Source organism: Condylura cristata, unplaced genomic scaffold, assembly GCF_000260355.1.
Source record: "Condylura cristata isolate star-nosed mole 26May11 unplaced genomic scaffold, ConCri1.0 scaffold00016, whole genome shotgun sequence".
NCBI lineage: Eukaryota > Metazoa > Chordata > Mammalia > Eulipotyphla > Talpidae > Condylura > Condylura cristata.
Window position 1 is genome coordinate 29061767 of NW_004567117.1, and position 26982 is coordinate 29088748.

A 26982-nucleotide genomic window follows, 5' to 3' on the forward strand; every position below is an offset into this window, starting at 1 on the left:
ACCTGCATTTTCACAAGATCTCCAGTGATTTGGAGCACAGTGCTAGGACTCCAGGCCCTCTGGAGGGGGCTCTGAGTGGGCAAGAGAGTGCTGCTGGACAAGTTTTTCTCTTATAAATATCGACAACGCCATTGGCCTTACTTTAATGAGTTGCTATGCCATCTGGCTCCTTCCCTCCGTGTCTTTTTCTATCCAAAACCCTGTCCAGAAGGAGATGAGAAGGAGAGAAATGGGATGGAAGTAAAGAAAACCCATCTGGAAAACTAGAAATACTGGAGAGGAAGGAGCGGAGGGAAGGAATGAAAGAAGCTGAGTTCTGGAGGAGAAGAGAGGGGTGGCAGCCAAGGAGCTGCAGTGTTTTCAAAGGGGCCTGTGTCTTCCCCATCTAGCGCCCTGTTTCCACTCCTGGAAAATCATTCCAGTGGTTCCCCTTTGGGTTTTCCACATGACTAAGCCCCACGGGTCTCACCTAATCATAGTCGGACGCCTGCAGCCGCTGCAGCTCCTCCAGAGCCTGCAGTGTCAGGCTGCAGATCTCGGCACACCTGTGCCCCCCCACCCCCGCCTCTCCCCGCACCTGTACACCACGGGAGGCCCTCACTGGTGGTGGCTGGGTGCCACCCGTCTGTCTCTCACACCATGGAAGCAGCCGTCTCACTCCTGGCCTGCTTGTTCTGCGTCCTCCTAATGGGTGAGTTTCCCAGCGTTCTCTCTGGCCCACGCTCAGAGCAGAGCAGATGCTGACAGAATCCCAGTACATGCTCCCGTCTGTGAACTGGGCCCGCTGTGTGTGCCCAGACGCTCCAGGTCTGTGGAGGTGGAGGAGCGGCACTTTGGGCTGGTGCAGGAGCCAGAAGTTCAGTCCTTGTTATGTTTTGAGTGACGAGATGCAGTGCCCTGATTTCCCAGGGCCTCAGTGTCCCTACCTATAGAAAGGGCCCTGGGGGGTAGTGGGCAGGTGTGGGGGAGGACAGTCCAGGCTCTGAACAGACTTGGGGTCTCACCATCATCCAAATGCATTGCCTTGATGGCACAGCCCCAAGGCCGTGGGGAGGAGAGCACCTGGTTGTTTGGGGTGAAGCTAGGGATAAGTTTATATGGACCTGATGGAAAAAGAGGGCACCTGAACACACAGCAGGGACCCTCGGGTGAGAAGCAACTCTTTACAGTGCATCAGCCACTGAGCCCTGCCCAGTGGGCTGGTGTCCCTGGGGCTAGCATTTCTTAAAGGGCACTCACAGGCCATCTGCATCAAAATACACTCTGACTCTGTCATTACGGGGTGGCCAAGCCTCACCCATCGGCCACCTGGAGAGCACACCCCTATTCTCTTCACACTGGCTGCCGGCCTGCTGCTAGAGCCACAGGTCTGTGAGCTGGTGCAAACATGGGTCCCACTTTCTTTATTGCTCTGGTGGTGTCCATCTGGGAGCTCATCTGTGTGGCCTGGCAGGAGGACAGGCAGGCAATGGGCTGGAGGGCCAGGCTGGGCTGGGCAGCATGTGGACTTGAGTGAACTTGCTGCCTGCAGGGCACTGTCCACACTTCTAAGTGTGGGGTTCTGGGCAGGCTCTTGGCAAAAGCAAAGTGGAAGGAATTTATCCCCAGAAAGCCCCTTTCTAACTTCCATGTTCTTCCTCATGCCAAGTCTCCACCCCTAGCACCCGTACCTGGGGCAGCCCTTCCCTCCCAGGCAGCCCCATGAACTGCCCCTGTCACTTCCCACTTTCTTCCCCCAGATCTGCCCTTTCCTGCTTTCCTGCAGAGGCCAGGAAATGTGGTGGGTGGAATAGTCAGGGGCCTGGGCGCTGTGGTGACCTTGGGCAAGTCTTAATTGGCTACCCCACACCTACAGAAGGCCTCGCCCTCAGGGGCTGGGTGCCAGAGTGACTGCACCACAAGCACAGTGAGAAACTTATCTCTGCTAAAGGGAGTCTCAGGAGGCCAAGGGTGGGGTACCCCACCCCGGCTGTGCCCCCAGTCTTCCTAGTGCAAGTCCAGCCCTTTACACTTCTACCTGTGCCTCAAGTCTGGGGCAAAGCTCACTGCTCAGAGGTGTTTGCTTTATTCACTCTAAACCACTGCAGAAAAAACTGCCAGAAAGGCAAGGCTGTGAGACACAGCAGTAACCCCGGAACATGGGGGTGCTTGCTGAGAGGCAGGGAAATGTCAGGGAGGAAATGGGCCCTCTCCCTAGTCTAGGAGGCAGTGTAAGTGTTCATGAGCCAGGGCTCTTCAGTTCCCAGAGACCACTGAGGTCAGTAGTTCCAACTGGGGAGCCTACTCAGGGAGGAGGGGAAGCAGGGAGCAGTGGCCAGTGGCAAATACAGGCCCAGGGCAGGATTACTCGGAATCCAACAGCGGAGAGGGAAGAGTGAAAAGAAATCGGCTAGCCCAGAGGCAAAACAGCCAGGCCTCCGGCTCACGCACCCCTCATTCTCACCTCTTCTAGAACCTCCTGGGTCACAGAACTCCTGCTTCTACTCCCTCTTCTCCCCTCTGGTCTCTACTCCTTTCTCTGGTGATAACCTGTCTGAACAACGTGCAGGCCCAGAGAGAATCGCAGGGCGCACTCGGGCAAGAGGGAACAGGATGAAGGCAACATGTCCCAGCTCAGCGCACATGCCTCAGTGCTGAGGCTTGGTGGCCACGATGGACATTTCTCCTGGACCCCCAAGTGCTCTCTTCTCACCCTCCAGGGGTCTAGCACCCAAGAGGCCACCACTGGAGTCACTCTCTCCTAGAGCATACCCCTGCTAACAGGCCCCAGCATCCCCAAGGACGGTGGCTAGTTGAGCTCATCAGGGCTCCCTGTCAACTGGCAATGTCAGCCAGCAGCAGGCAGATCTCGAAGGGGCTCCAGCTCTCTGCAGAGCTTTCTGTCAGGAGCATGGGCATGCCAGCCTGGCATCTTCCTCTGCCCTTCCAAGCCCACAGTTCAAACATAAGGCCCACCCCCAACAGCCTGGGCTTGTATTCTTCTGCACGGGCGCCTGCCTCAATCCCCCAACCTCTATCTCCCCATGACTACCAGGAGTTCACTACTCATCTCATCCACCTCACACTCTGTGATGAAACCTGTAAACAGAGCTCCCTTGTTGATTAACATAAATGCAGTTGCACAAACTCACCGCAGATGACCTGGAGAGAGACTGGCCTGTGGCTTCCCTCCCACTGAGGAACCAGTGGAGATCTTTTGTCAGATGCAGCCAAAACCGAGGTTTCTATTTCCAATACCAGCCAGATGCCGCTTCTGTCCACTCAGGTTCTGCAGATCGCCCTTGGGCTCCCATCCCACGCTGGCACCACAGGCATGGGGCTTTGAGATAATAAGTCTAGGAAGAGTCAGCTACCCCTGAGCTGGGGTATGACTATGATGAGCAGGCAGCGGGGCCCAATGCCGGTGCCCTTTTGCCACCGAGGTCAGCACCGGGGGGGGGGGGGGCCTAGAGTAGTGACGGAGGCTCAGCTCACGCTGCCTACACCTTTCGGCTTAGTTGGCTGAGTTTTCTGGATAACGGGTGCTTGCATCTCAGTACAGCAAGTCCTCGCTTAACACGATCCAAAGCTTCTTAGGCACTGTGACTTTAAGTTAAACAACAACAAAAGCAATTTTACACTAGGCTGATTGCTATACCTGACAGTTCAGTTCCTACGGCATATTTCTGGTCACAATAACATTATCAAACTTTTACACAGAGACCCAAGACACATCTGACATAAAGCAATGATGTATAAGTCACTCATTCTCGCCATTGCTTGTTCTCGTTCAGGGTCTTGGGTGGTCGCAGCCTCTCCCAACAGCAAGGTGGGAACCAACCTTGAATAGGACACCCTCACATCGCAGGGCTGTCACCCTCATATCCACACCCCCTCTGAGGGGGCAATAGCGACATGCCAGCAAACCTCACATGCCTGAAGTCACTGGAGAAAACCCCGACAAGGGATTTAACTGCCAGCTCCACACAGCTGGGGGCACCGGCTTAGACCCACAAAGTTAAGATCAGTGTGGCAGAGCCAGGGCCCAGACTGACCCCATTCTCCACCCGAGAGCCATGCCTCTCCTGGCAGTGAACCTTTATGAGGTGACTTGGGTCACGGCTGTCACACAGGCCCACTGCCTCAAGGCCCTGGGTAGACTCCTCTAAATGGTGCTTTTCTGCCCTGCTTTTACCATTGCTACCCTGAGCCATCTTGCTACTACTCTTACTGGGCTCTTCTTGCCAGGCTGTCAGTTGTCATTTCTGGTTGCTTTTAATGGGCCTCCAAAGAGAAGCCAAGTGCTTCTCTTTGCCCTTGAGAAATCTCCATTAAGTGAATAAATGCACCATACATGAGTAGCTTGGGATGAGTTTAGGACAAAAGGGAAGGTTGTGTTCTGCTTGGCAAACAGTGATATCAGGGTGTCTGTGTCCTGACCTGCTGTGTCACCATGAGCTCAAAGCTCAGAGCATGTCCACCAATGATTAGCACACCCCATCTTCTCCCTTCTGCCTGCTCCCCTTGCAGGGATTGTGAAACACTCACAGACATGGAGTGTTTCCCGAGGGTGACCTGCCTCTGTGACTTCACCCAGCCCCCCTCCTATGAGGAAGGGGTACGCTCCTCATCTGGGAGTAGAGAAGTCTGAGACCTGGGACGTTCTGTAACTTGCCCCAAGATCACCTGCCAACTGGGTGGGCTAAGAACAGCAGCAGGCACAGACTGGGTGCTTGACACAGGCCTAGTGAAAGAAGGCACACAAGGGAGAATGTCACCCCTGTTCACCATGGCACAATGGGGAGTTCTTAGGGACAACAGCAGGAATGTGGCCCAGAGGCTGATGCCATGAGGCAGAGAGATTAGAGACCTACACAAGAGTGAAGATTCCAGTTTAGGAGTGAGCAGCACCCCTCACCCCACCAGAGGCATGCAGGAGCTGCCAGAGGGCTCAGTAAATGTCACCGGATGCTGAGGTGCTTGGATGCCTGCCAAAGCAAATGCATTTGCTCTCCTGCAATTCCTGCTAGGCCTTCCCACCCTCACCTTGCATCCAGGATGGACTCATCCAAAGGCCTCGATGAGAGCAGGAGGAGCACTGTTCAGCAGGTCAACAGGAAACAGCAATCTCCCTGGTGGCTAGTGAAAGGGCCTCTGTGCCTGCTCTGTCCCCAGAGCACCAGCCCTGAAAGGCAGCCTGTCTCTTTCTGTCCTCCTCCAGCAGGGAGCATCCTGGACAGGGGGTAACTTGAAGCACTGAGGGGACCCCGAGTGCCCCAGCTCTCATTGGCCAGGTGACCTTGCCTTCACTTACGCTCTCTGAGCCTCTCGTTCCCTTCCCTTGAAGGGGGCTAACGATAGTTCCTTGTGGGGGAGTTGAAATCGGAAATGAGGGGAGGAACATCTCCAGGAAGTCCTGAAGCTCTGTATATTCCAGGCCCCTTAGGCCTTCTTGCCCTGTGACCCCCGCTGGTGTCCCTGAGACTCCGGCTGTGCCCTTCGCCTAGACACCTTCTTCCTGCCTCAAAGCTTCCTGACATCCCACACCTCCCTCCAGGCTCTGCTCCTCATCCCCTGGTGCTCCACCCAATCCCTGCCCCCTCCCACTCTACACCTACCCTGTCGAACCCAGCTGCCTTCTCTCTCCTCAGCGCCTTCCGGCAATTCAGCGCAACATCATTCACCATGTGTAGGCACTGTCTGGTGATAATGCCATGAGGACCGCCCCAAATGTGGCCCCTGCCCACCAGGTTCTTCCAGGTGCCTGGGAGAGACACGCAGGGAACAGGCCAGTCCCTTACAGAGGCAATACCTCTGCCAGCCTGGGGAATGGAGGGGGAGGGGAGTGGGGGGAGCTGTGGGACACAGGCCTGAGGCTGACTGGGAGGGAGCTGGCTGGCAGTATGCCAAGGCCCATGTTCAGTCAGAGGGCGCATTGTTAGTGTCCGTCACTAGGACACCAGGAAGGCTGCAGGGCTGGTCCTGCACGTGGCCACAGCTCTGTCTTGTCGCTGAGCTGGGAGCTCCGGCTGGCTGATAAGTTACTCTTTGTAGCTTCAGCTCATATCCTGGTGCCTGGTTTAGAGAGAGGACGTGTCCAATAAATGTTTGCTAAGTGATGAATGCACAATAGCCAGCCATACCTGGGGAATCAGTGCCCGGCTCCATGAAGGCTGTCAGACGAGGCTAAGGTTGTAGAGAGCAGGAAGTGCAGGGAAACTGAGGCAGGTGCTGAGCACCAAGAGTAGGAATATGATTTCTGCAGCTGAAGGTACTGACTGAACCTGGAAACCCTTCAGAAAGGGTTTCTCAAAATTGGAATTAGACCCTTTGGCTATTAAGAGCTGAGCAAACAAGCTCTCCCTAGGGATAAATGTCAAGTCCTCCACTTGGATTCAAAAGTTTACTTCCTCCTCCTATCCGAAAGAAAAAGAGAATTGGCTTAAAAACAGATTGTGTGAAAAAAGAATTGTGGCTGTAGCTGACTGCAAGTTCAGCAGGAGTCTGAAGTGTGGCTTTGAATGAGGCACAGTTCACACAGCTGATGTGTCCATGGTGATCACACACACCTGGCACACATACCTAGACCTTCACGCTCCTCCCAGCCCCATCTGACCACTACCCTGGGGGGAAAGAATACAGAGCCTGTGGTAAACATGAGCAGGGGCGGGTGAGGGGCTGGGATTTGGCAGAAAGGGGAAGGGTTTCAGGGATGCAGGACAGCCATTGGGGTCCTGGGAGTGCCATTTAAGGGACAAGGATGCGCCATTTAAGGGACAAGGGACAAGGATGCGCCATTTAAGGCACGTAGGAGCTGGTTGACGTTGGTTCTGTGATGGGACCCCTGGGGTAGGGGCTGCCAGCTGTGAGCCAGGCTACCCCAAAGAACACTGAACACTGGACTGGGAGTCCAAAGAGCTGGGTTTCTGCTGCCTCCCGCCATGACTCTGGTCTTCACTTCCTTACCTACAACAGTATCTGCCCTGCTTACTCTCCCAGGATGTCACGAGGGCTGTGTGACATGATGTATGTGATACAGCTGTGTAAATTGTAAAGCCCTTTGTAAATAAAGGGCTCTATATTATTCCTGTTAAGAGAGCTCTTTGTGAACTAGCCAGGAGGGCCCAGCAGCCTGCCATCCCTCCTTGGGGAGGCACCACCCCTGGCCTGGTCCCTCCTCCCCCTCAGTCCCCTCCCAAAGCAGCCCATATGTGCATAGCAGGGAAGGACTCACTAGCCCCTGCCTGCTGGAGGCAGAGCACAGCTGCCAGACCTTAGCCAACCAAACTTCAGAGACCCACAGTGGGGAGGTGAGGAAACCCACCTCAGGGGCTGATGGACCGGAAGGAGGCAGTCAGTGACCCACTTCTCCCAGTCTCTGTTCCCTGCCCCTAGCCTCTCCCAGAGACCTCTAAGTTGACCTGAATTCTAGAACTCATTCAACTCAACAATAAGCTTCCAAACACACCATCACTTTCAAATTTTCCCCTTCCCCCTCTGTAAATGGGGGTGTTGTCTTCTTGAATTAGCCCCAAGGTTTAGGCTTTTAGTATAGGGGAGCGCAGCTCAGAATCTGGAAGATGGCTTTACCTCCCCCTGGCTGTGTGACTTCAGGCCATTACTCAACCTCTCTGTGCCTCAGTCTATTAACATGTAAGCCAGTGGTAACTGTGTTTACCTCTAGGATCATTTGTGAGAACTAAGAGAGATACTACGGAGACCCTGCTCTTCACGGAGGTACACAGTAAGTGCTTTTACTATTCTCGCCATTCTGCAGGACTTGGGATTCTGCCGTCACCTCAAAATCCCAGGGCTTTTCTGCAGAGGCGCAAGAGTATGGGGGTTTGTTCAGTCTCCTGGAAATCAAGATCCCATGAGATGCTGCTCCAGGCTCCCTCGGGTGCTTTCTGGGGCTTCAGGGTCTTGGGGTGAGGGGGTGAGTCTTCTTTGACCCGGGAGGGCCCCACTCACACCCCTGACGGGACCCAAGGGTTTGTCCCGCTCGCCCTTCCGCAGGTGCGCCGGAGGAGCGCTGGTCCATGCAGGTACCCGCGGAGGTGAGCGCGGCGGCGGGCGAGGCGGCCGTGCTGCCCTGCACCTTCACGCACCCGCACCGCCACTACGACGGGCCGCTCACCGCCATCTGGCGCGCGCGCGAGCCCTACGCGGGGCCGCAGGTGTTCCGCTGCGCGGCGGCGCGGGGCAGTGAGCTCTGCCAGACGGCGCTGAGCCCGCAAGGCCGCTTCCGGCTGCTCGGCAACCCGCGTCGCAACGACCTGTCGCTGCGTGTGGAGCGCCTCGCCCTGGCCGACGCCGGCCGCTACTTCTGCCGCGTCGAGTTCGCGGGCGGGGACGTCCACGACCGCTATGAGAGCCGTCACGGCGTCCGGCTCCGCGTGACCGGTGAGCGCGCGCGGGCCTGGGGTGCGGGAAACGCGCTCTGCGGGGGAGGGCTGGAGGCGCAATTGCTGTTGCTCTTCCAGCTTTCCAGCCGTGTCCCAAGGGCTTATGAGCTGCCGGCACCGTGCTCACCGCTGGCATAGGCAAGACACCTGTGTCTAAAGCAGGGACCCAAACCCTCTTGTTTGGGGACCGTTACTGGCCGCCTGCAGAATCCTGGGCCCAGGAAGGGCTGGGGAAGGCCCGGGCACGGGCATTGCAGTGAATGAAGCTCAGAGAGCAAAAACGTCCCAACTTGCTCAGTCTAGGCTACAGAAATGCAATAAAACAATCGTAAATGTGGCAAGGGTTGCAATGGGGTTTGTACACTAAAGGACACCCCCAGACCCCCAGGGAAGGTGCATAGGAAGCCCTGCAAATGCTCAGCACTTGGCTAGACCCTGGGGTATAAAGATGGGGTACCAGTACAGTCCCTAGAATGGTGGCAGTCCGCCTGGCCAGGCCGTGGAATTTCCTGTGGAACTTTTAATAATTCTGGACCCCTGCAGTGAGGGACCCAGAGGCTCTTGGGTCCTACAATGGCTGGGCCAAGGAGTTCCACATGGCTTGGGTCGGTTCGGCCACCTCTCTATTTTGCCTTCTTCCCAGTGTCTGCACCTCCTGCCATAATCCCAGAACTCAGATCAGTCTCAGCTCTAGATGCAAGGTGCCGTGGAAACCACACCAGCAGTCAGCCCCCAGCCTGGGACACATTGCAGGCGCATGAGCTAAAAACCACCATTTAGTGAGTCCTTGCTACCAGCCAGGCCCTTGTCCAAGTTATGACCTTGCCAAATCTCAACAACCCAATAAGTGATGATAAGTGATCCCATCCTACACGTGGAGAAACTGAGGCACAGAGCTGAGGAATCGCTTGCCCAAAGCTGTATCTATACGGGGACACAGGCAGCAGAGCTCCCTCTCCATTTCCATCGTAGGGGACAGTCTGTGGTAGCCCTGACCCTTGTCACCGCATACGTGCACTCTAACCACAGTTTACTCTCTCCCCCGACCTCCTGATGGCCACCTGCAGCCGCTCCACGGATAGTCAACATCTCCGTGCTCCCTGGCCCAGCACACACCTACCGCGCACTCTGCACCGCCGAGGGGGAGCCACCGCCTGTCCTGGAGTGGGCTGGCCCTGCCCTGGGCAATGGCTCGGCCACTGGGCTGAGCCTGAGTCAGGGTCACAGCTACCGGGTGACTGCGGAGCTCCCGGCACTGGCCCAGGATGGTCGCTACACCTGCACGGCCACCAACAGCCTGGGGCGTGCAGAAGCCAGTATCTACCTGTTCCGTTTCCACGGTGCCTCCGGGGTCTCGGCGACCGCCTTTCTGCTCGGTGCCCTCTGCTTCAAGGCGCTGCTGCTGCTTGGCGTCCTCATAGCCCGTACAGCTGCTGCCCGCCGCAGCCTAGGTGGGTGCACCTGGGGCCAGGGTGGTGCAAGGGCATAGCAAGGCCGCCCTCTCAGATAAGGCCTCTCAGTGACCACCTGCTTGATACAACCAGAACACCATTTCTGTGCTCCCTGCATCAAGCCCAGGAGGCGGGAACCAGCATTAGCCCATTTTACATCAGAAAGAAATAGAAGAGCTTAAGAAACTTGCCTCTGGCCTGGAGTCTCAGCATTGGAGACCCAAACTCCTCCTCCTAAATGACACTCTGACCACACACAAGCCTTCCCAGTTGGTGCTATTCAGTTATGTTACAGCAGCTCAAGGAGCTTCTATGTGTAAGTAGTAGGAATACAGACACGACTAAGTCCGGTTCCCAGACCTTGCATGGGATGGAACCAAATAACGTGATATGCAGTGAGTAGCCCAGAGTTCTTGCAGGCTGGGGGGTTGATAGGAGCCAGAGGGAAAGCTCTGCAAGGTGAGAGCTACAAAAATACTCCAGGTGAGCACAGGTGAGAACCTGGAGCAAGCGGTGCACCTAACAGAGGGGACAGCGTGTGCAAAGGTGTGGGGTGGAAACAGCAGGTGCCCTTGCTGCGCACTGCTCGGAGGTGGATGGGCGCATGGGGAATTTGCCCTGTGCTCTGCTTGCTGCAGCTTCTCAGACCAGTAGGTCAGTAGAACCAGCCCCAGACTCTCCTGGGAGGAAATCCAAACATTAGCTGCCCTAGTCTGCCTGTGCTGAGAAGGCCACACTGGCCTTCACTGGGCATTCTGGCCTCAGAGTGTGTTTCCCATTGGACTGTTCCTCACTCCACCCTTCTTGACTTCCAAGCTTCTCTCAGATCCCTTCTTCACGTCTTGCAACCTTGCAGTTTATTGCATCTGCCCTTCAGACCCTTGCGGGGAGGGGTGGGCAGCAGGGCTGGCAGCCTGGAGGTGCCATGGAGATTCATGCTCTCGCTCTCTCGCTCTCTTTCAGAGCACCCAGTCGCCCAGGCCACTTCTCCACGGTAAGTGACTACCAATCTCACCCCATTGACCAGTGAGTACAAGCCTCAGGCTGAGGCTTGGTGGCATGAGGAGAAAGAACAGCAAAGTGGGTTCTGGCCTTCGGCAGGAGTCAGGCCCTCCCTGAGGCCGTCCGCTGTGGCCTTGCAAAGCCCTTCCTCCCTCAGCTCACCAAGCTATTCATAGGCCAGACCAGATCACACTGTGCTCGCTGCTGCCACCCCCACAGGGCCCCTGGTTCCCAGCATTTTACTGCTTGGGCCTCCACCACTGGCATAACTCCCAGCCCTGGTGTCAGGCAGGCTATGGGATTTAGTCCATGTGTAACGGGAAGCCCCTCAGTGGTTGGAGGCAGCTAAATGGCCCTATTTGAACAAGAGTAGGGGCTAAGGCCTTGGGAGGGGCCTGTTGAACAAGACTGAGACTGGCTCATGGCAGCAGTGGATGGGGGCAGGCAGAAGACAGGGCTGGCCAGAGAACCAGGTGGGCAGAGCGAGGAAGGGAGGGAGCCAGCGAGGGTGTTGGTTTGGTCCCCAAGCCTGTTGGATCTAGGTCTCTCTGCTCCCTCCTAGCCAGCCTTCCCTACTCCCATCTGTACCTCATCCCCACGCCCCTTGTTGCTGTAACATGATTGGGCAGTCAGGCTGGGTCATCAGCCAACTTTCTTCTGTCTCCAGGCCCCAGGTTCAGGAATCCAATTATGAAAATTTGAGCCAGATGAGCCCCCAAGAGTCCCGGGCCGCCGTGTGTTCACCATGAGGAACCCCTTGGCTGAGGCGAGACAAGGCCAGGCCGAGAAGGCTCTGCAGGCTCCCAGGCACCTTGGAAGCTGGGTGACCCCCAGAGGCGTTCAGGACCTCACCCATACTCAGCGGAGCCCTGTCTCAAGGCCCCCCTGATGTTTATGTCTTAAGGATCAGCATTTTGAAAGTGTGGAATGTGCGTGTGCACATGTGAGCTTCAGCAGGAAACTTCCGGAGAAGAGCCTCTTACCCGTTCTTACCTAGAATGCTACAGGAAAGCAAGCAGCGTGCCGGCCAGAAGTCTGGAGGCCGAGGCTCTAGCTGGGCTTGGGCACCAGCCTGCTGGGTGGCCCAGACCGCTGTCTGGGTCTCAGCTCACCCATGGTTGGACATGCCCACTAATGTTCTTCCCTCCGGTTGACTTTTAGGATCTCAGGGATGATGGGTGTGAAGGGCCTTTGGGAAGCAGTAATTTGCCCGTATATGTGAGGGGCAATGTCGCCTCCACCTCGCAGAGCATATCAGGATGTGTGGTGTTGCCACACAGTGTGGCACCCACACCAGCCTCGCGAGAGAGAAGGTCCCAGAGACCAAGCCTGGGGCTTGGGCCGAACTAACCTGTGGTTCCAGAACCTCAAATCCTGAAAACTCAGTTGTAGGGAGAGGCCGGAAGCCGCTGCCCCTGCATCTCCTGGGTCCCACCTTGTGCCATCTACCACCCTCCCTACCCCCCTCAGGGTGCTCTGCACAGCCCTGGGCTAGGCCCCCCTGGGTAAGAGGATGTGTGGGCGTTGGTATACTTGGTCAACATGGTTCCATCCAGGGCTGGGTGTTAAAAGGTCAGAGGTGCTGGCATCTGTGCCCATTTGTGTGGGGATACTTGGGGGCACCTCCATGGGAGGTGAAGGACACTGGGTGTGTATGTGTGTGAAATACCTGGCTAGTCTTTGAACCAATTTCACAGCCAAGAAAAAAAGTAATTGGAATTATTTATTATATATCTATTTCATGCCAGGAACTGAGGCAGGTGTTGGAGAGACGTGTAGGACACAAATAAGCAAGTATGTGTTAGGCTGGGCTAAGTGGCGCTATGGTAACAAACCCCAATATCATGGTGGCTGAAAACACAAAGGATTTATTCTCTGCAAAGCTACATGTCATCACAGATTGGTGGGAGTCCTGCTCACCACCCTTATTGGGGGCCTGACCCTCAGGGATCCACATCTGATATTGAAGGTTGCTGAGCTGGAAATCAAAAGAAAGCTCCAGAGTGGCCCCCACTTGTGATCATAGTGCACTGGCCAGACTAGCCACACACCCCACTCACCTGCAACAGGCTGGGCAGTGCAGCTTGACATGTACCTGGGAGGAAAGCCGGGATCATCTGCCAATGGCCCTGGCGACTCCACAGTGGTTCTCAGAGTTGTCAGGCTAATGAGTGACACAGAACAGCAAGAGGTCAATCATGCAGAAGCTTGCTGGGGTGCTGTGGGAGCACATGAAAGGGGTCATGGACCCAGCCTTGGAAAGGCTTTCTGGGAGAGGGGAATGAAGATGGTACACTTTGGCCATGCCCATGGAGGAGCGACGGAGAGAAAGGAGGGTGCCAGGCGAGAAAGAAGACACTCTAAGCTGAAGGAGCAGTCTGAGCAAAGACGAGGAGATCTGACCCAGTCCGACGTTTGAATAGCTGGAAGATGCTCGAGCATGGACAGAGCGGGTGCCAAGGGAGTTGGGTGCCGAGGTAGCTGGTCCCCTTTCAGGTTACTTTCAACCTGTAACCCCCACACCTTGCACTGCGGCTGGGGCTTCCTGAGTTATGGGGTAGCCTGCCATCAGGACACCTGCGTGCTCAGTGTATGACAAGGGAGGAAAGCACAATCCCCCACTACACATGGCCATGGAGCACACTGAGACTCCCTGGGCTTTCCAGGGTCTGGCCCCCAATCTTCCTCCTCCACAGTCTGTCCCTAAGTCCTGTCTGTCAGTGACCGCAAAGGGTCGCCAGCTCTGGATTGCCCAGGGGAGTCCTGGTGGAGACACTCGCCTTCACATTCCACCAAAGGCTGCTGCTGTGACCTGAGGTGGGAAAGGGGGAAGGGGAGGGGAAGTGTAGGAGGGGAAGAGGCCTTAAGGTCAAGAACTTGGCAGGGAGCAAGTAAACCAGGAAAAGCTGAGTTTCCAGGCTAAGTCTGGCCTAAGCCATACACTTAAGACTGTCAAAACACAGTATATGCATCACTTCAGCATGACCAGGAGTAAGTCTGTTTCCTGAAAGGTTTAGGCAGGTAAGGGAGGGCCAGGTGGGGAGAGCTGCCCCCAGAAGAGTGTTTTTAGAGGAGTGTGGCTTTTTTTATCCTTAGATGAAGCTCAGTGACCCCTTGTGACACAGGCCACTTCTAAGCCACTCTTGGGAGTGCCCCAGCAAGGAAGCCTACACTACGAGCGACAGCTAACTTCTGCCACATCCCAACCCTAAAATACTGTAGCCCTATCTGGACAAGGACACCAAACCCAAACAAGAGTGGGGAAGAGCATAAGCCTTATAAGGTTTGCGGGGTCCCAGGTTGATGCCAACCTCCAGTCAAATATGCAGACCCTCCCACCATACTTTGCCCATTTAAAGTTAATAAAGATGAACACTAAGGAAGAACTCCTGACATCCCAACACAGGAAGTGTTTCCAGAACAGCCCATGACCAAGGATGGGGCTGAAGTACCCGTCCCACCCCCCAACTCAGCAGTGGGGTCTTCATGGAGCTTCACGTCCCTCCTCCCACCATGACTGGGGCTCCAGTGAGCTGTCTGGAGTCACTAGGTCTTGGATGTCAATATCTTACACTCCCAGATTTTCAATTCTCATAGTAAAATGTCACAGAAAAAAATTCTACCCATTATAAACTTCCTAATGGCACATTTTTCTTTGTGAGATTCCTGGATAAAAACACCTGCCAACCAACTACCCCAAAATGAGACATGTCTGCCATGAGTAAATTAAATCTAATTTATTTGCAGAAATTTACTTAACCAATTCTTATGTTTCTCATCATTATATAAAAATCCACCCTTTGTACAAGCATGTAAAATTCTGAACAATGTGTAGGAAATGGATATTGCACATTTAATGACAGGCAGGCAGGAAGAGTTGAACACACTTGAGATATCTGTCACTATGTAAGTGATTTTAAGTCACTGAAAGAAAAACTAACTCTGAGCTCTGAGTGCTCGATGGGAGTTTTCATCTGTATATTAAAAAATAGAAGTTATAAATCAACAGTTTTCCTTATTGATTTAGTTATCCCCAAAGTTTTTTTTTTCAAGTTGTCATCAGAAATCAGGAACCTAATCAGAACCTATTCAGACTGAAGAAAATATTAATTCTGGTCTCTACAGAACATCTTGTGCCTAGATTTGAGGCTCATCACAGACCTGACTTAGGAACTCAGTGCAGCAGACCCAGAAGCCACTGGAAGATGACAGGGGACACATTCATAAAACACCAACCATGCAGTATTGTGATTCATTTTGCTTAAGAAGCAGAAAAATGATCATCTACTACCTCCAATAAGCTGCCAAGGTGGCCCCAAGTGAAGGGCCATTTCAAGGTTAGTGCAAAGCGGCCCGTCTTTAGACCGGTGTTGCAGGTAGGTGAGACTGATGCCTGATGGACATTGGAGTTCAAACGTGGCAAACCCCACAGGGCATAGCTGCTGAGTGGGAGCCGCCAAGTATCCAGGGGCAGGAAGGCCGCACTGCTAGTCCACACTGGGAGGCCAACTGCCGGGCCAAGGGTGAGGGCACAGCACCAAAGGCACATTCTCTTGGTGCCTGCAGGCAAGTGGCAACTTGTGGCCTTGGTCCTCCGAGTCCTGGGCAGTCCTCTTAGAATATGTAGCATTTCCCCCAAATGTCGCCTTGTTGCCTTGGTGGGCGGAGATGACCAACTGGCATTTTGCCTGAAGGGGACTAAAGGGTGGGCAGAGGTGGGGGCAGAGATGTGATGGTGTCTCACCTGAGAAGCGAGGGCAGCCTTAGCCTGGCTTGCTACTGCAGATCCCTGAGCGGGTTAGCCGGAGGCTGAGGCCAGCTTGAGCTCCAAAGTAAGTACAAACAGCTAGCCAATGGCAGCCTGGGCCTGTCTCCCAGGGCTGGGACAGCAGGCCAGGAAAAGGGGGAGGAGAGTGAAGGATCAGGGTTGGGCTGGCACTTGGCTGAAGCCAGGACAGGCTACTCTGGGGGCGGGGGCTTTCCTCACTTCCTGAAATCTCAAGGAACTGAAGCTGATTCAGGCATAGCCCTGAGGAAGAGGATGTGGCTAAGCAAAAGGAGTTGTGCCTGGGGCCAAGATTCTTGTGTGTCCTGTAGCCAGGCACTTGTAGGGTTGGGGGCCTGGTTCCTGTCAGGCTCATCACATACATCTGCAAAACTTCTGCCTCAGCATCCACACCTTCATTTCCTGCCAGTGTTTGCTTGTTGCAGTTAACGGTTGCGATCAAAAGAAGGGGGAGAGCAGATGAGATGCCGCTCTGACCAGTCCTCTGTGTAGTACAGTGGGGACACGAGTGGAGAAGCAGAGAGGTACATTTCGTGGTGTCCAGGAAGCTGCTACACATCTCTCTGAACCGGAAGTACTAAGGGCCACACGTGGGCATGGTTTGCCACATACACCCATTCACCTTCCATGTTGCTGGGCACAGATGCAGTTGGTCTTGCTTGATCTGGGTATTCATATGCGGTGCACGTAAGTCCTAGAACTGCAGCCTGGGATCTCTGGAGGCTGGTGTTCCTGAAAGCCACTGCCAGTGCTGTTCTGTCTGCCAGGGCTATTCTTTCCCAGGAGGCTACAGCAGCCTTGCCAACTTCTGAAATATTTTGGTGTCTTTCAATCACTTTCTTAAACCGGAGCCTCTCAGAGGAGCCTATATAGTTGCTGACCTCAAATAGAAGCAATCAGTTATTCCAGTAACAAGTTTACTAGGAAACAGATGAGAGGGCCGATTGGCAAATGGGTGTTCATGGCGAGAACACCCATTGGCAAATGGGTGTTCATGGCAAATGGGTGTTCATGGGCACTTACCCAAATCCAAAGCTAACTACCTCTATACCTCTGGCAAACCCACCCCCAGTTCCACAGGAGGGGAAAATGGTTGTCCCTTGGGAGATGCCAGGCATGTGGGGTGCTACAGTCTGACAGGTGTGCTATGCGGGCACTCTCTAGCCTCCTGGCCTCATTAAATTGGGGTTCTGAACATTGCTGTTCACAAGGTGAGCACACCTTCAGGTTGTGAATCAGAAAGGAAGCACTGTTCCTAACCATCTCTGATAATCAAGTTATAGTCAGATGACATCAGGCATAAAATCTGCACCAATTCGACCAACTGAAATATTTCACAAGATAGTTTACTCTCTCTAAAAATCGAATTCTTACCAGTTACAACCAAAGATTGATTTTATTTTTTTATAATTTTTTACAGTCCAAAGGCATTATAAATATTATAAACCTTCAAAAATTAACAGATTAATCATAATTTTTTTAAATGTACATACTTCACTCAAACATTTCACATTCTAGGATATCAGTAATTCCATCCTCCTCAAAGAAAACAGCACACAAAGAAGTTCCTGTCGTAAAAGCTGTGTTGCCAAATCATCTATTAATCTGTCCACAGCATCTAAAATTATCCCACTGACAGTGCGGGAAAGATCACTGACCTGGAACTGGAGGAGAGCAAACGCCAGGAGAGCTGTGACATGCCCTCCAGCAAGCTTGGGGATCAGCAGGCAAATCTTTATCAGCTATGTCTGTGAGGCACAATTGTTCTATCCAACTAAACAAATTTCACATAAAGCATGACTCCTGCATGCTTCCAGATGGGAGGAAGCACTCCAAAAGGATATTTGGAAAGCAATTATCACTCCGTTAATTGGCATCCTTCTCTCCGCTTAAAGCTCTCTGTGGCTGTTTATAGACATTTTCAGGTGACTGTCCTTGGCTATAGATAACAACAAAAGACAAGCTGGACAAACGGAATCAATTCTGAGGCTATGGTATTACAAATATGATGAAGGAGGCAAACTGCTAATTCCTGAGGAAAATAACAAGAGCACAATGAGGCGACAGAATGAGGCAATGTTACAGGCTTTGGTAATGAAGATACATGGCTACTGGAAATAGCAAATTTCATTTTCGGTTTCCGATCCTGACCCAGTTTCCATGGACAAGTGTTTCAACAGGTTTGCTAGCTTCATCTGAGTCTAACTATGGAGTGGAGCAACGCAGGGAATAGAGAACTGAGTTCTTAACAACTGTCCATGGCTGTCTGTCAATGCAGGGCCTTCCAGTACCAGACTTGGTGTCTAATGGGGGTTACTAGCTTAAGAGGTCTCCGGGGGCTGAAGAAGTGAGGAGAATAAGGGGATGGGCCAGGGCAGGACCAAAGAGAATTTAAGTCTGTGGTGAACTGGAGTAGCGCCAAACAAAACCCACACTGTGCGCACCCAGCTGCACCAGGTGGCTGGCGCTCTACGTGAGGACACGCAGCTGGGTGGAAACAAACTGGTCACCATCTCTTCAGTCCAGTGGATCATGTGGCCATGTTTTGGACAATGACTCACAATAATTCAACATTTTTATCTTTCATTTGATTGAAATAATACAATAAATATATATTTCCCCCCAAAATGTGGGAAATATGTTGCCCCACATTTGAGATGTACAGAAAAGTCCAAAGCTTGTTTTACTTGAAATATGGGTTTCAAAGGTAAGGGTTCTACATGATTCCTAAAGTAGTTAGATGTGGCACAGGAGTCTTAACATTTAAATAAATAGAAGGAGAGAGAAATGGAGACACAAAAGAACCCCACCTTGGGGTCTGGTGAGATGACTAGGCTATTTGGCAACTGTGAGTGGCTCTGAACCCAAGTGGAACTTAGTACATTTCTCTTGCTGGATGAACATTAACACATGAACACACACACACACACACACACGTGCACATGCACAACAGAAATATTTAGTGCCGTGCAACTTGCTTCTCGGCCAACTCACCCACTGGCCAAACTGAGTTCAGCAGTTAAGTGAACGAGTGAACAAAGTTACTTGTGCAACAGCAAAGTCACATGTAAACATAAACAGCAACGGGGTTTTCAAGAGCCTCGGTGTTACTATCACTATCGGATGTTGTCCAAATAATGCACTTCTGGATAAAGACAGTTAACAAGAAGAGCCAGAAGGCTTTTCCCATCTTGGAGGCAATGGCCAGGATGCTTTATAAATTGTGTGGCCTGCAATATCTGGTCCTGGTATTCGACATACTGCTTATTTGATGTCAGGGATTCAAGAGCAGCCAGAGCCTGAAAAACATGGAGACGAGAGGGTTAACCACATGGACACATGTAACGTGACTCCCACAGGCAGAGCGCACCCAACCATCATCAGCTCCGACCACGAGCCTCCTGGGCTCAGCAGACTCAAAGACAAACTCCCCCACCAGAGAGAGGCCAGAGCCCAGGCGTCTTGTCTCCCTCCCACTCCAACCTCCCACCCTTCCAACTAGTGCAGTTTCCTGGCTTCACTGCGGAGAGCCCCTGGCCATGCTGGAGGTAGTTCCGTCCGTCTCCTCCCCAGTCCCAGGATGGAGGATCCAACCCCTCCCCTGCATCACCTGCTCCCCGTCTTGGAGATCACAAGAACCAGTTGTCTGTGAGGCCAGTAATAGTTTACTGTTGGGTTTGTTCTCACGTTACAAGGTAATACTGTAGTAAGCTGTCTAACTAGGTGAAATTACAAAGAAAGAAATGTTTAAACGCTGCTGAAGGTGACGGAAAAGGTCTTTCTTATCTATCAACAAACACAAAGGAGAGATCAAGTTCCTCCAACTTCACCTGACAAGTGGCACAGAAATGATGAAGAAAATGTTCCCATGCCTCTCTTCCAAGGAATAAAAAAAAAAGAAAAACATTTTTTAATTCTATTGTTTCCTTTCTGCATAGTAGGAGAAGAGAAGAGAAAGAGACTGTGTATGGAGAAAACAAGCAAAAATCAGAACAATGGTTCTTGGGAGCTGCAAGTTCTGTTTTTCAAGCATACAAGCTCAGCCCTGCCCCTAGGATTCTCACCATGTTCCCCCCTTCCAATGGGGCACTTAATATTTTGGGGTTGTGAGGTCCCCCAATAATTTGGGGGCAGTCACTGCACTAGAGACTATACAGTAAAAGATGGAATTTGTTTAGTTAATAGGGAGCTGGCCCTTGAAAGGACTGCTGGGGAGAAGAGGCAGGCCAATGGTCCTGGGGGCTGCAGCCAAGGCAGAGCGGAGCTCTCGTATAGGCGGACACTTCCCAGACAATGCAGTATTGTGCTGACTCCACCCAGCCCTGGAAGACTCATCTGCCTGCTAGTGATAGTTCACGTAAGACATCAGGGATTCAAACAGCGATTGTCCAGTCAGCCCTGGATAAGTATTGTAGAGACCCAAAAGCCTACAAAGAGCTGCCAACTATACAGCTTGATCCTTGGTGACACTGCATGCAGCAAGCTCAGACCGTAGAGTTCGAAAGAAAAAGAGCCGAGGGTCACCACTTACAGAGGTAACACTGCAGAGAGACAGGAGAGTGAGCCTGCGCCAGACTGGCCAAGGGAATTCCACCCCGCACTTAAAGTTGTGGGGTTTGGGACAACTGACTCAGCCCCACCATTTCTCCATTTCCTTACTCACAAGTCCAGGGTAATAAAAGTCTATGTTAGAGGGCTGTTAAAAGGATAAAATTAGTTATAATTTTTAACTCATTAACATCAAATGGGTTAAAACTTAGAACAGTGCCTGGCATGTAATAAGCATTCAAGAATGGTGACCACCACATAGACTGTAAGTCACTGAACCAGCCCGCCTGTTCACAGTTAACAAAACAGTTAAAGGAGTGGGACTGTGCCATGCTGAACTCCACACGTTCAGCACCAACTACAACTTCTCGCTCACAGCTTCCACCTGTCATGTTAGGTTATTTCAATTTCAACCAAAGGTGGACAATCTCTAGATGCACAACACTACAACCATTCCTTCGTTCCAAACAAGCACTCAGCCTGCCTCCGTGGTGCTCAGCCATGGTCCATCTTCTGTGTCAGGCCCCAGCGCCAGCAAATCAGCACACAGGCATGTTCATCAGAACCAAACTGGATCACAGCCAGGGGCCGTGACCTCGCCTCTTCTACAGTGGTAGCAATGGGGCTCCAGGCAAGCACCTTTATCAGACCTGCTTTCCAACCCGAGGCAGTCACATGTGGTGACCACCTTCCGGTCAGTAGCGCACACAAAGGGCACCAGCCGCTGCAGACCACCATCCATCAAGCGCAAAGAGAAGCTGCCCCCCTAGCTCCAGAGGAAGGCCTGTTGGAAAACGTCTACCCCTCACTTGTAAGGCTTTTTAAGGCTTTTACTGACCTGCTGTGCTTTCAGAGACAGATGTAATTCAGAGCTGGGTTTCAAACGGATCTGATCGTCAGCAGGAATCTGAACTGAGAGGAAGGCGGCCATGCCCCGGGCAACCACTCGGAACCTTGGTGTTAGGCAGAGGTCAGACAAAGGAAGGGATTATTAAAATAACTATGTTAAAAATGAGCACCAATTTTTTCATTAAAAAAAAAAAAAGAACAGGATAAACACATTTCCAGACCTACTACTATTAGTCTCTTCAGGAAAACTTAAAATATGCTCAACAATATAATTTCACCCAAAGAATGGAAGCATAATTCAAATTAAAAAATGAAAGTGTTGGCAAAGACATAGAATAACTATCACACATTGCTAGCGGGACTTACAAGATGGTACTGGCAATGTGGTAAACAGCTTGGCAGTTACTCAGTTAACACAAAGGTGCCATATAACCCAGAAATTCCACTCCTGGCTGTATACCCAGAAGAACTGAAAACAATTGGTTTAACAAAGACCTGTAAAAAGTTTCACAGCAGCACTATTTACAAAGGCCAAAAGATAGAAACAACCTAAATGTCTTATCAACTGGAGATCAGTGTGATATAGCCATACATGGAGTAGCCCCTGGCTGTAGAGACATAATGAAGTACTGACACAGGCTTTAGTTGTTTTAACAGGAGTCCAGGCTAGAATATGGATGAGCCTTGAAAGAAGCCACATATGATCTGATTCCATTTACATGAGACACCCGGAACAGGATATACAATAAGTCAGAAAGCTAAGGGACTTCAGAGACTCGGAGAAGGAAACGGGAGACTGTTCAGTGAGTACAGCATTTCATTTTGGGGTGATGAAAATGTGTTGGAGCTAGACAGTGGTGGTGGATGCAACAATGTGAATGTACTAAATGCCACTGATTTATACCTTTTAAAAGGGTTATCATGATAAGAGTTTTCGTTACATGTATTTTTCTACAATGTAGGTGACTCAACATCACACCATCCTGCTATTCTACCATAAAGAAACATAACTGTTTGAACTGGGTGGTTCCCAAAATTGCAACAGGATGGGCTATTCCAGAAGACTGTTAACATCAAACTGACAGGAACTCTTTTCAACACAGAGGAGGGCTTTAAGAGAAAAGCATGATACAAATAATAATTGTGAGATAAAAATGGGAGACTAATGGCAAGTTCTTTCATGCTTTACAATTCTTAGCGACAAAAACCTAGACTTGTTTCTCACTTACCCTTCTTATCAGTTAACCTGAAATCATCCTGATTTGACAGCTCTACTAGCCTATGTCTCACATGGGCCTTGGATGAGACTGATAAAGTGCTTCAGTGAAGCGGCTGACTGAAGTAATTTAAACTCATATTGTACACCACCACTGGCTCAAGTCAAAAGGAAATCAGTAGTGCAGTCAGGTTACAATGTCAAAATACAACAGTATTGCTAAAATAAATTTCACTCAACATACAAATGTCTTAAAATAAAACCTATGTTTTAAACTATAAAGGTGTCATCAGGCTCTGATAATGTTTTCATTAATCTTTGGGAAGATCCTAGCTCCTAAGTTGGAAAACCCACCAGCCTATCACACCCTGGGCATAGAGACACCTGGGCCCTCATCCAGAGCAGCAGCAGGTGCTTCCTTACCTGTTAGACAAGGGCGACTTCCGGCCCAACCCAATTGCCCCAAGAATCCCGGAGCTCAGCCTTTCCTCGGCCACCAGGCTTTGCCTGCTCTGAAGCATGAGCAGAATGTGAATGACAGAGCCTGTCATGACCGTGTCATTCTGCTCCGCCTGAATCAAGGACAGCTGCAGGACTTGGTGCCACCACAAAAACAGCTTTGCTTCTTCCTGCACAGAGCTGGGGCGGGGCCAGGAAAAAAGAAAATTGTAAGTGGATTTTTCCCACTCCCATTTAACTGATGGTCCACACTGAGTTTGAAGTAGAGAGAACATACTTTAAAATCGTGGGCTGACAGGTAAAATGCCCATAGAGTAATGGGACTGTACCATTACCACTTACTGACAGCTGCCTATGGGCTCACTGTGTGTGAGCTTATGTTTTCCCCTAATCCTGATAACAGCTCTAGGAGGTACAGATTGTTACTCCCCCTTAGCCCACAAGTTAATTAGCTGTTGATGATTCAAAACACCTGTTTTAGGAAGTAAAAACCCTGCTCAAAAAATTGGCCCATGCAAATCAAAATCTTTCTAAACCAGTGTCACTGTCCCTCATAACCTTGTTTCTTATGTATCACTTGGTTCCATGCACTTAAATGAACCTTTACTGAAATCCCAAATTCAGTGTCACCCAAATACAGTGAGAGACACAGCAGTCAGGGGGACAGCATACCTGGGATACACCTGTTCCAACCACTTGCTTAAGAGGAACAGCACCTTCATTTCATTCCTCAGGGTCTGCTCGCTATTTAAACACTGAAGCAAGTAGACGTAGAGAGTCAGGTAACTGCCAAGGGACAGACACTCCTGCAGGAATTCTTCCATGGTGAGTTCAGGAACTTGGAGGGATACCAGAATTGGACCCCATCCTAAATTCTGATTGGGGGAGCCTAAGAAAAGAGTACCAAAAGGAGACAGCAAGTTTAAAGTATAAATCTTTCCACTTAACCACTCTATCACATCTTTCCAGCTCAAGTTTAACGTCCACCTTGGTGGAGAGGCCACAAAGGCGACATACACCACACAGAGCAGACCAGACAGGTGCCTGCCCCCAGACCGGCCCAGCCAGTCACCATGGAAGGCTATGACTTTGTAGTTCAGTGCGTTCTTGTAAATAATCTTTCACATCATACTATGAACATTAAAACCCCATGTGAGACACTGCTTGTACCAGTGACCTAAGAGCCTTAATTTCACCTAATGTCACTGTTAGTACGTCATGAACACTCACGCTCTCCCAGAGGAAATGATCATCATTCCATCCATCAGAAGTATTTTTACTAATCAAAGTTTAATTTGGTTCATGATAAAACTAGAAGCTTAGCTTGGTTCATGATAAAACAATAAAAAAAAATTTCTAATGAAAATTCACCTTTAACAGGTGACAAGCCTTATTACACAGGCCCTGGTCACAGCATTTGTTTTGAGATCTGTGACTAGGTGCGTGGCAGTAAGGACCTGCCCATCCTAATGCAGCTGGTGACACCAAGCCACAGACTCTCAGCCAACTGCAGACCTTTATAAAAAAGATAAACTGTATTCTGAAATACCAACATCTGCAGTGAAGTGAAAGTGTGTTTCAGTACCTCATGGAAAGGGGTCAGGAAAGCTTCTGACCAAGCCTTAGCCTTCCCTAGAAAGGAACAATCTTATCAGAGTCTACTTCTTACCTTCTTTGAAGTAGGCAGTGATGCAGGCTTCCGTAGTCTCAGCCATGTGGCGGACGGAAGCCAGGCTCTGGCAGGCTGCTGTTAAAAGGGGCAGCACGACCAGCCCGTGCACCTTCTGCCCGATCCAGGTCCGGATACTGCCACGCAGGAACTCTGCCGTCGGAATAGTGGCATTGTTCATCATCATGAGGACTTCCATAAAGAGGCTGCTGAGGGCCATGTGGCGCGCTTGGCTGTCCATGTCTGAAGAGGAAAATAACACAGCTTACCAAGGCCGCCAGATGGCAATATGACTGTGGGGGGGTCGAGGGTGAGCAAGCTTCGATCTTAGCTCTTCTCCAGGCACACCTTACTAGTGGCTGATTTCAGGGGGCCAAAAAGGATGACTCCGGATGGTATTTAGCTTTTAAGAATAGGACGCGGCACCCAAATACTGTGTAAGAGCAAAGTAGTTCACAGAACTACTGCTTGATCCTTGGGTATAGAGTGTGGCACAGCAATACTTCAGTAAACTGAACTGTCAAGCTGGTGCAAAAGAGAAACTTATTCATCAGCACATGCTTAATTAGTCATTACTTTCCAATCTCTGTTCATTAACCAAAGAGATGCTAAAAGGATGCCAGCAACGTTTGGTAAAGTACATCCACCTCCACCATTGCCAAAGCCGTGTTATCTAGAGCAATTTCCAAGGAACACCAGTTAATATGCAAAACTAGACAGAAAAGAAACTTCTTAAAGGCTTCTAACAGCAGCTCTTGTGCTTTTTAAATAAGAAAACGGACAGTATAAATATAAAAAAAAAAGAAAAATGGATATGGATAGTATAACATCATAATTATGTGTTTTTCCAAAAATTTGAGGCAAAAAGAGAATACAACACAAGAAAAGGCAAATTTATAAATGAGCTATAAATGAGTACTTTACTGAGGAAGATTCCTTCATCACATCCCAAAACAGAAAATACATTTCTGTGTGTGGAGAAAACTAGTCAATCTATTGGCACAACTTTTGCCAATTATTTCTAGCTGTCTCTCCACAAGGAAAGAAAGTATTTCTGTCAATGGAAGTTGAAAGATGTTAGTCATCAAACCCATAAATTCACCCATTTGCACCCTAACTCAATATGACTCTAAGATCTCCTTATTATCAAGTAAGGGCTTTTTTAAAAAGAGCATGAGAAAAAATGTTAACAGCATATGTGTGTGACTATGTATTTTTCATGTATTTCTATACATATATTTTTGGTAATGAAAGACCTTATCTTTGAATTTCAGCTAAAGAGTAATTTTATCTTTTAATTGGAACTTGTAGGAACAAAAAATACTGCAAAAAGCCTCCAGATAGATCCCAGCTTCTCTCCTATTATTCATCAACATGGTTTCTTAAAAACCAGATTTGATCCTATCACTCTCTCATTAAGATCTTTCTCATCCACCCTTCTCTCTGTAACCTGGCCAGCAATTATTCAATTTTCCTGGCCCAATCACGTGTACTAAAAAGTTTCTCTAGTATTGCCTGCTAATTTTTATTTCCTTTTTTCTTTTCACAATCACTGCGTGTTGTTGACTTGCCAACCTGGTACAAACTTTAGTTCGTTACTTCATTCCATATTTACAATATCTATTCAAAACAGAGATGATAATCACCATCTTGCAGATGAGGTTATACAACTTGTTCAAGGTCACATAAGTGGTGAAGCCAGACAGTCTGTTTCCAGAATCTGTATTTTCAACTACCAAATTACATACCACCTGTGAGAAATTTGTATTGTGGATATGTTTAAGAAATTTCAGCTGACATTTTTGTTTGCCAATTGCAACCAACTCCAATAGCCACACCAGTTTTCTATTACTATGTTTACCTACATATTACAGTTACCTATGTTCAGTAGGTCTTTAATTAAACAGAAATGTCTGAGAGTTCATCCATGTCATCGCAGACTCTACAGCCAGTGTAGCCCATCAGTTGACTATATAACCATTCAGCTCTTCTCCTGAACCCCTCGGATGCACAGCTACAGGCACTGTTCATGGTTCCAGGGCACGTGCCAAGGGGCAGAATTCTGGGTAATGGGATGTGCAAACCGGATGATGCTAACTTTTTAAAATGGTCCTACCAATTTACTCTGTGTTCAGAAGAATCTAAGAGTTACAGAAACCCATATCCTTGTCCATACTTGGTATTAAAAAGGTTTTTAATTATTCTGGTGGATGAGTCATATCATGTCCAAAAGGTTCTAATTTGCATTTCCCTGAATATTACAATCTGCTTTTGCTATTCAGATTGGTAATCTGGATATTCTTTTGCACAATATTAATTCTACAAAATTAATATTACTGGGTGGTTTTTGTTTTTTTGTTTTTTTAAGTAGATTGTCTTTTTCTGACTTGTTTTATCAAATCAAGATGATAATTTTCAGTCATCCATACTTACTGTAACTCCTGCCAGAACTGGGGCTAAGCCCACTGTCTTACTGTCTGCTTTCTATTTGTCCATCCTATCCTACATTCTCATTTAGTGGGGGAGTTAAACACTTTTAATCTTCTTATAAATTACAACATGTATTCTTTATTTTTCAAAGTACATCACCTGGTTCTCAGAATGCAAGGGCTTTGAAA

General features: G+C 50.1%; 2 protein-coding genes across 2 annotated transcripts in view; one reads left to right on the plus strand and one right to left on the minus strand.

Moving 5' to 3' along the window:
* Positions 1-639: 639 nt before the first annotated feature.
* Positions 640-11586, plus strand: SIGLEC15 (sialic acid binding Ig-like lectin 15). The gene is made up of 6 exons (XM_004683874.1): positions 640-691; positions 7664-7723; positions 7996-8382; positions 9452-9835; positions 10799-10829; positions 11505-11586. Exons 1-6 carry the CDS (start codon positions 640-642, stop codon positions 11584-11586), a joined length of 996 nt encoding a protein of 331 aa, XP_004683931.1.
* A 5458-nt stretch (positions 11587-17044) lies between these two features.
* EPG5 (ectopic P-granules autophagy protein 5 homolog (C. elegans)) overlaps positions 17045-26982 on the minus strand; it is a 95905-nt gene continuing 85967 nt past the window's right edge. The window contains exons 42-46 of the mRNA XM_004684003.2: positions 24365-24607; positions 23368-23584; positions 22660-22875; positions 21010-21124; positions 17045-18922 (exon numbers count right to left, since the gene is read on the minus strand). Coding sequence (XP_004684060.1) covers positions 18740-18922; positions 21010-21124; positions 22660-22875; positions 23368-23584; positions 24365-24607 — 974 coding nt within the window. The 3' untranslated portion in view covers positions 17045-18739. The remainder of the gene's footprint in view (positions 18923-21009; positions 21125-22659; positions 22876-23367; positions 23585-24364; positions 24608-26982) is intronic.